The sequence below is a fragment of the Nicotiana tomentosiformis genome, chromosome 4 (assembly GCF_000390325.3).
Source record: "Nicotiana tomentosiformis chromosome 4, ASM39032v3, whole genome shotgun sequence".
NCBI classification, from domain to species: domain Eukaryota; kingdom Viridiplantae; phylum Streptophyta; class Magnoliopsida; order Solanales; family Solanaceae; genus Nicotiana; species Nicotiana tomentosiformis.
Genome location: NC_090815.1, coordinates 89,324,149 through 89,333,937, shown reverse-complemented (window position 1 = coordinate 89,333,937; position 9,789 = coordinate 89,324,149). Strand labels below are relative to the sequence as shown.

General features: G+C 35.9%; 1 protein-coding gene across 1 annotated transcript; it reads right to left on the bottom strand.

The window, feature by feature from the left end:
* Positions 1-2,277: 2,277 nt before the first annotated feature.
* Positions 2,278-7,737, bottom strand: LOC104119473 (putative UDP-glucuronate:xylan alpha-glucuronosyltransferase 3). Its single transcript, XM_009630989.4, has 4 exons — positions 7,409-7,737; positions 5,103-5,312; positions 4,058-4,695; positions 2,278-3,689 (listed from the first exon to the last, which is right to left on the bottom strand). Exons 1-4 carry the CDS (start codon positions 7,474-7,476, stop codon positions 2,659-2,661), a joined length of 1,947 nt encoding a protein of 648 aa, XP_009629284.1. The 5' UTR covers positions 7,477-7,737; the 3' UTR covers positions 2,278-2,658.
* Positions 7,738-9,789: the final 2,052 nt, after the last annotated feature.

Sequence of the window (9,789 nt, the reverse complement as noted above, 5' to 3'; positions counted from 1 at the left end):
GCTGACCTCAAATTGGCCAACTTACTGCTTCACTCTACGGCTATTATGCGGTCCGCAGAGTGATTATGCGGCCGCATAATGGGCCGCAGAAATGCGTTCCTCTGCGAAATATTTTTCTCTCAGTCCGTAGGGTACTGTTCAATCCAAAAAGTCCAAATCGACACCACGAAATCTCGAGTTTTTGGTTTAAATTTTTATGGGTCTTTACACCTAACTCATGTCTTAGCTCCATCATACATGTCTTGAGTCACTCTAATATAGGCTACATGCACTCCTTTAGCCTCCAAACATCTCCATAGAACCTCTCTCGAGACTTTGTCATAGGCTTTCTGCAGGTCAATGAACACCATATGCAAGTCCTTCTTTATCGCCCTATACTGCTCTACCAATCTCCTCACAATGTGAATAGCCTCAGTGGTCGACCGTCCCGGCATGAAACCAAACTGGTTCTCGAAAATGGACACACTCCTCCCCATCCTCCCTTCGATCACCCTCTCCCACACTTTCATTGTATGGCTTAACAACATGATACCCCTATAGTTGTTGCAGTTTTGGACATCTACCTTGTTCTTGTACAACGGAATCATCGTACTCCGCCTCCACTCTTCAGGCATCTTCTTCGTCCTAAAAATGACGTTAAACAACATAGAAAGTCATTCCAAGCCCGCCTTATCCACGCTCTTCCAAAATTCCACCGGGATCTCGTCCGGACCAATCACTCTACCCCTACTCATCCTGCGCATAGCCCCTACAACCTCCCCCACTCGTATGCGTCTACAGTACCCAAAATCTCGATGTCGCTCCGAGTACTCCAACTCCCCCATGCTCCTATCTCCCTCTTCATTCAAGAGTTTATGGAAGTAAGACTGCCATCTCTACCTAATATGTGCCCCCTCCAATAAAACTCTACCCTCCTCGTCTTTTATGCACCTTACTTGGTCCATATCTCGGGCCTTCCGCTCCTTCACCTTCGCCAGCCTGTACAATTTCTTGTCCCCGCCTTTATCCCCAATTTATTCGTATAAATGACTAAGTGCCGCGGTCTTAGCCGCAGTAACCGCCAATTCGCCTCCTTCCTAGCTTTCTTATACCCCTCCCTGTTACCACTCTTCTGCCCCTCGTCTATACCCTCTACTAGATTCAAATATGCCGCTTTCTTAGCTTCCACTTTCCCTTGAACCTCTTCGTTCCAACACCAGTCCCCTTTACGACCACCAGAAAAACCCTTCGAGACCCCTAACACCTCTCTTGCCGCCTCTCTAATACAATTTGCCGTCATAGACCACATACAACTCGCGTCCCCGCTACTCCTCTAGGCCCCCATAGCCATCAACTTCTCCCCCAACTCCTGGGCCTTGCCCTTAGTCAATGCACCCCACCTGACCCTAGATATACCAGACATAGCCCTCTTCTTTCTCGTCCACCTGATCTGTAAGTCCATAACCAAAAGCATGTGCCGAGTCATAAGATTCTCACTCGGGGTGACCTGGAAATCCGTGCACCTCTATCACATTTTCGAAAAAGAAGATAATCAATCTGGATCTTGGCTACCGTACTCCGAAAGGTTATGAGGTGCTCCATAGATTATATATATATATATATATATATATATATATATATATATATATATATATATATATATATATAAGCCCTCAATTAATATATTTAAGTTTTTGTTAATTTAAGTATAAAAAAAATAAATCACAAACACATGATTATTTTTAACAAATATCAGTATGGTTTAACCATACTGATGGTTAAACCAAAACAATAATATGGAACATCCTAGATTATTACTTAACTTTTAGATGATAATTAAGATATACCAAAATACATCATTCAATATATATTGAAAATCCACCCCAATATAATATTGGTTGATATTTTTGTCTTAATTTTTTTTATGCTCATGCTTCTGAGGAGAGGCTACAAATTTTCATTTCACCGGAAACAGAAAAAATGCTATTGCTACTGCTCAAATTACTCCCTTTTTTTTTCTTTCGAAAACATGGTCATACACCTCGATTCTCTAGAATAAGTATTTCTTTTTAACAAGCAATTTTAGTTCCCCAAAAGCTTTGCCAAACAAACTATAAGCCTAGGCCTATTTTGACTTTTCCAAACTCTTTCATATTTCCTTTTTCCTCGAGTAATTCAACCAAAATCCCATTCCTCCAAGACAGTAAAACACCCTCTGACCCTCACCCCATGCAGGAAAAACATTCGGCATAAATTATGGAAAAAGGGGGAGGTAGAAAAGAAATGAAACGTTGGGCCTTTTAAAATCAATAAATTTCATATATAATGTGAGTTTACTTTCTTTGTACTCTCAATACAACAATGATATGGTGCCTCAAAAGAGAGATTCTGAATGACTCCTCTAGCTAGAGCATATTGCAACTTCAGAATCTGTACCTGAAAGTAATAAGATAATTGAAAAAAAACAACTCCTGAAGCCACCCCCATTTGACCAAGAGGAAACAATCGTATAGGTAACAAGACAAGATGGCAAAGAATTGAAGTAGCACAGCTGCAGAACAGACTATTCTCGAGGGCGAGTGTTAACACCATGTATATATTATGGCATTGGTTGACATTTCAAGTTGTGACTCTGTGATACTTACAGATGTAGAAAGGAATAGTAACAGAACCTCCTAGCTATAAAGAAGAAAGTGAAGCAGTATTGGCCGTGGGAGGTGTTGGAGAAGCAGTGGCATTATCTGTCCAGTTCGTTTCGCCCCAGTGCCATAACATGCTTTCCCAGAAGCAAAAATCTTCAAAACAAGTCTGCAAACGTGAATCCTTTATCTTGATCTTCCAATGACCATCTGAATAGTTGGCTTTCTCAGCTTCCCTTCGATCCCACTCCAGTGCAGCCTTCTGTTTAGACCTAAGTAAACAGTATTTATGCAAGTTCTCTGGCATTGCATCGTGGACCTTCCACCATGTCCTGTGCGCCACATCACTTGCAAACTCTTGCAATTTCTCCACATTCCAGTTACAATCATAGTCCCTGAAGCATAACCAAGGTTTCAGACCCAAGTAGTGCAGGACATAGAGAACTGGAGGATCAGCACCAAAAAGACGTGTTTTCATTTCCTTCTTCTCCTCCTCATCACCTTCCCAATAATGTTTCAAAAAGTTCATGTGTTTCGGGATCCTATGCCACCATGTGAAGATCTCGTTCAAATACCCCTGATCCCCACCATTGTACGATTCAATCTCATTGATATGATCCATCAACAACTGAAATGTGCAATTCGATGGTTCAACAACCATCACACCTGAATTAAAAAGGGTAGCATTATTTCCTATAGCGGTTATTTCAGGCATCTCAAAGAGAAAATCAATATTTCTCAGTATTAATAAATCTGCATCAATGAAGATGATTTTGTCATAATCTGTCAGCTGCCAGAGACGAAATTTGCTATAGTTCCACTCGTTGTAGGCATCCTTTTCAGCTTTAGGATTCCTTATTCTTTGTATTGTGTGGATTTTCCACCCTGCAGCCGCCAAACCTTCCCTGTGGTAGTCGCTGATAGTCTCATCAACAAGTATCACAAGATCTCGTGTTGAACCTGCCAAGCGGATACTCTGAGCTGCAGCTATGGCCCCACATACATAAACATGTGCTGAGTGGAGAATAGTTGCATAGGCTTCTCTTCTTATATTTCCAGAGTGCCAATTTGCTGCAGAAACTTATGATGTTAGATTATGATTATCAATTCTTGAGAAATTAACTTGAATTTGGAGGTTAATCATCTATTTTGTTTTAATCTTAAGGTGGACTAATTAGATAGTGCTCAACTGCTTATTCCACTCCCTCAAATCCTGGAAATGGAAGAGAACAAGCAAATATGAAGATAGATAGATAGATGCGGAAATAAACAGTGTATGAAATATCAAATAGCTTAACAAGACCCTGCAATGTCTTGCAACAAAGGGCAGTGAGTAAAAATCAAGGATGGTTGGGTTGGCAGTTTTTACTTGTTAAATAAATTAAACACCGGTATCAGAGTTATAGTGTCCCAACAAAAAGTACCTATCAGAAACTGACCTTTAGCCTTGAGAGGAACTGCGAGTTCACATGACCCAACGGGGAGGTTGAGCTTCTCTCTTAAAGTGTTCAGGTTAGGTTCATATAGCCATGCATTGCCTTCACGTACAACTAACTCTTTACAGGTGAACAGATTGGGCGTTGGGAAATTCTCAGTAAGAAGAAGCACGTGTACTGGATGATACCCTTTATTAGTGGCAGCCAGCCTTGCTGCTGCTAGCTGCAAGTGCAAACGAGCTACATCTCTATACCAGTCCTTGGACTTCTTGCACGGAAGCTTTACAACTATAAGATCAATCCTTGGTTTACCCGGAAACTGAATTTGGGGTAAAGAGGGACAAGTGGGGACCTCAAACTCTTCTTCTTCATCTATCCATTCAGGATATAATGTTTCCCATGTCATATTGTTCGGGACGTAATCTAGGTTCAAGATCACATGCTCAGCATCAGGTAGTAACTGCTTCAACTGATCGATTTCACTGTCGTTGAAGTTTAATAGTCCTACTCCCTGATACTCATGTCTATCGGCTAGTTTCTCAATAACTCTGGAAATTTGGTCCCAATCAATATCTAAAAGTGATGTATAACGTGGGTCAGCTGAAGAATCATCGCTCAACCCTCTGTGCACCAAAGCAGCCCTAGAATCAAGATTCCGAAATTGGAGCAAAGAAAAAGAATTAGAATATGAGAAAATAATCTGTTTAACTAATAGAAGTTTCTCTAATCATTGCTAAGAACTTGTTCTCCCAGAAATAATCTCTTTGAAGGTCTCACTAAGCCGCCTAAGAAATGAAGGTACAAGAAAGCTTATTTGATGTTATCATCTTTTTTTTTTTTTTTTGAGAATGGTAACAAGTTTTATATATCAATTTACAGAAACTGTGCCAAAATCATATGTACAGAAGAAGAGGAAAATAAAAGAAACAAAAAAACATATCCTTGCAACTTACAGAGCTTCCAAAATATCTAGGATAGCTTCAGTATCCACTGATGTTATCATCTTTAACCATATGGAAATAACAAAGACGAAACACCCTATACTTACCGAGAGCTTGAACTAGATATGTATTCCGTGTTATAAATTGTTGGAGAATGCCAGAGTGTCCAAAATGCTCCCAGAGCAATAACACCCAATATGAGCTTTAAAGTTGGGAACTTGCATGTGAAATTCCTGTTTTTGGTGGGGCTATGAAGGCCTTTCTCCCCATCTCTGAAAACTTTACTTCTCAAAAACCTCTTTTTGCTTGTTTCCTCGCTGAACCAAAGAACAGAGGTTAGCATATAAAAGGCAGTCAATGTCATCATAAATATGACGAAATCACAACCATGTTGGATGATTTCTAAATCTTTGAACTTTTTTCTTTTTTGGGTTAAAAACAAAGTCATTAATGGTGAGATTGTCCATCAGAGGCTTCGCGCCAATTCTGTCAGAGATTTAGAAAACTGGATTGGACTTTGAAGTTAGATACCACATCTCATATAAAGATAATAGATCTGACTCGGTAGTTACTCTATTGCAATTCAAATGCAAAACAGCCATAGAAGTTCCACAAACTTCAGGCTCCCATGTGATTGCTTATACAATCAGGTTCGGACTTGGATCTTTAAGAGAGATCTCAATAAGAGTACATCCAACAATTGAATCCTCTTCCGAGTCGTGTCATTTTTAATATCTACTGGACCAGTTACGAGATCTTCGTTTAGGACAGGGATTGACATTTTCAGGATCAACCTCACAGCCTCAGCTCCTATTTTTGTGAGAACAATAAAACAAAAAGAGAACTGAGATGTTGATGTACTAGTTTGGCATAGAGAAAAAGGAGACAGGGGAGGTAAAACTGACAATTCAAAAGCTTCCTTTCCAACCTGACATGTGTTAAAACGGAGGGGAAAGAGACCACTTTTTTTTTTAAATCAAGAAAACTTAAGAATGTAACAGAGAGAGTAAAGAAGCCACTATCTCCCACCATTCCACATAAAAGAACTTATGAAGGTTACCTGTGGCAAATGACCTTTTTCTAGTCATAGAACATATGCCAAAATGAAAGGAAAAACCCGTATTCAGATTTCTCCAACAAATAATACCCTTCCACTACATCATGTTACTCGTATTCTGAAAACATATTATGTGAGATTGCAAGTCATCTAATGTGAGGTAAAACCCATAAGGAATAGGATTTCAGTATTAGGATACAAAAGATCATGGTCTGGATGGATCACCGAGAGGAGTAGGGTTCAAAAAGCACATAATACTAACATTTCTAGTTTGCCACATCTCACATTTTCCACCCTGCATACAAACTCTCAACAAGACTCCCAATTTAAATAATTTTTCCGGGTAAGCAAGTCTTCATCACCCATATTTTCAATCAACTCAGCAAGGACACACGAAATGATAAAGCAGAAAGAACTAGCAGGCAGAGGAATAAATACAAACTATAACATGGAAGAAAAGAACTCAATCAGCCGAAAATGACATGCATGGATGTGTCAGCTTTTGGTGCTACTGAATAAGATTTAGTTAAACAAACGGTTGCACAACTACCTCATACATCATGTTTTGCTGCTAAAACTACCAAAAGGTCGTCTACTATGACTAAAGCAGCTTGTCACTCGAATTAGGTGCAGCAAAGATATGAAAGACAACGTTACATAGAAGTAGTCTTTTCAAGATATTTCAATTTTCAACAAACTAGAATCAAATGCTCATTTTTGTCTCTTCATTTCACATTTAGGATACAGAACTCTACAATTGACCCACAGTGTTTCTAGATTTACCATACACAAGAATTAGCTGGAGGACAGTACCAATATCTATCATCTCCAAGAAGTGAACCTATTCTCATTTTTCCCCAAATTATTCTCAGAAGTAAATAAACCTAAAGAAAACAAATTAAGCAAAAATGAACTTTATTTCAAAGACACTTTAGTACTCAACTCCATCTCACAAAATCTAAAACCAAAAACCAATCCTGACCCAAAATAAGCACACTCAAATATGTAAACATAGACAAGTAGTAAACAAATGAATATTGTAAATATGCCCTTGAGAAAAATACCATAAGATAACTTGTACTGATAAGTAAATAAACCTAAAGAAAACAAATTAAGCAAAAATGAACTTTATTTCAAAGACACTTTAGTACTCAACTCCATCTCACAAAATCTAAAACCAAAAACCAATCCTGACCCAAAATAAGCACACTCAAATATGTAAACATAGACAAGTAGTAAACAAATGAATAATGTAAATATGCCCTTGAGAAAAATACCATAAGATAACTTGTACTGATAAAATAAATTAAGATCAATGGAAAAATCAACAAGTAGAGAGCATAGTTAGATACTAACGTGGATACAGAGAGCCTCTGTCTAGGTTCAATAGGACTAGGTGAGGCACCAATTATGCTTCCTCTCATTTTGGGTTTTCCTACTAACTCAGTTTCAGCTTAAGGAAGGCAACATATGACTTGGAAAATAATAAAACCAAGTTCACATTTCAAAGATTCAACAAAACACTTATGTAAAAACCAGTTCTTGATTCAGCTGATTATTTGGAGAAGAAAGAAAAGGTGTGATCTGGGTAGATGGGAAGTCAGAGAAAAATGCCAAAGAAGTGATTTTTGTCAGTGGAGCAGATCAATCACAATAGTTAAGTAGTAAACGGTACTAAATTATGTTTATGTAAGAAACAACAATAAGTTTTTAGACAGAGAAGTCAAATTAAGGTCCATCGGGTGGTTTTTTCTTTTTCAAGAATTCTTTTTACCAAAAACTGTTACTAATTCTTGGATGGTCACTCAATTTATGAAAACAGAACTCTACAACAGATATTTTTATTTGTTTTAGGACAATAAAATTATTCAACTATTGTCTTTTGATTCAAAAAATAAAAAGCACATATATCTTATTTTTAATAATAAAACCCATTTATTCTTTTCAAAAAAAAAAAGAAGAAGAGACAAAGTGTATTTTCTGCAGCCCGTTTCAGACAATTTATGCGCAGACAAGTAAAAATAATTTCACTTTTTAAGAAGTTGAGCACTTTATTTTAAATTAATGTTAGTAAGCACCTATTCCTTTTTATTTTTTTCAATTTCATTTTTCACTATATTTTCTCAAACGAATGTAACTATGTATAAAATCCTTTTTATGTAAATTACTGAAAATAATTTTTTAATTAATGTTTGTCGTCTCTACTAGCCAAACTATTATAATTGGTTCCTCTTTCCCTAATTTAATAGCATAAATTTGGGTTGCAATTCCTTTTTTATTATTGAAAAATAAGGTTTTAATATGACATGACATGCTAAATATGTAACTTTTTATTTTTTAAGTGAAAGAACAATAGTTAGGTAATTTTATTGTTTTAAAATAAATAAAAAAGACTTTGATAAAATGCTTCTATAAAATGGGTGACCATTCAAGAAATTAACTCTGTTAAAGTATAATTGAGCTCTTTCCAAATATTGTGAAATCCTGTTAAAAGATAAAACCGAAAGAGGCTCTTGCTGACGTGTCAATTTAACATTCCCAATAGCGTACATTATTTGTATTTATCCATTTATTGAATAGCCCAAATGATATTTGGGAAAGATGGTTTTCACCTTCCTATAATAGCTGATATTATGTCGGAGCGATGATCATAGCAATTTATTGAAGGTTGGTCAGCATTTATTAAGAAGTAAGAAGTACTCGCTCAGTTCACTTTTATTTGTCCATTATGAAGTTTTCATATCCCTTAAAAAATAATAAATAAAATATATAATTTACCATGATACTTATATTAATTGATGTATATTTTTAATGAATTTGAGAAAATAATTTGAAATGAATAATTAATATTGTGGGTACAACAAGAAAAAAAATTATCTTCTCTTGGTATGCGAAAAGTGACAAGTAAAAGTGAAAATTTATTTTTAGTATACTGGACAAGTAAAAGTGAATGAAGGGAGTAGTAAATTATTACTCATTCCGGTCTACAATAAGTGACCATTTTACCTTTTTATTTTGGTCCAAATTCCTAAATAAGTGTCCATTTACGTAATCAAGAAGTAATTAATTTTATTTTTCCAAAATTTACCCTTATTTACATATTTCAATACGTCAAGGTAACAATTAATTAAAGTTAATTTAATAAATACATATTTTTTCTCTAGGAATTCGTATTTCCTTAATGGATGTGTCAAAGTTAAAATGGTCACTTATTGTGAACCGGAGGCAGGAGGGAGTATTTTCTTTTTTGCGGAATTTAATAGCAAGATGTTAACTAAATTGGTGAAAATCATTTACTTCTCCCAAGTCTCCTTTAAAAATCAAACTCATCCTTCAATTTTGAACAATTATCATTCTACTTCTCATATCAAAGGTGACTTCTTAAAATGTCTAATTTACCCTCTACAATTTTTATCTCTTATTTTTATACTTTAATATAATGATATTTTTTTTATTTTAATTTATGTTATCGACTTAGCTATAGACAAATTAAAAAAACTTTTTCAAAACCCAAAGAAAGTGAGATGTAGCAGTGAAGCATATAAGTTGACGATGTTCAATAGTGAAATAAATAAGAAAAATAAAAAATTACCTTAAAAATTTACTCGTATAAGTAATTTTATTAATAGTAATCAAAACTCAATATATTTACAAAATTGAGAATAAAAGAGAGTAAAATTTTTATAAATTATACAATGCATGTAATAAAAAAAATAATGGGCGTAAAATAGAGGTAA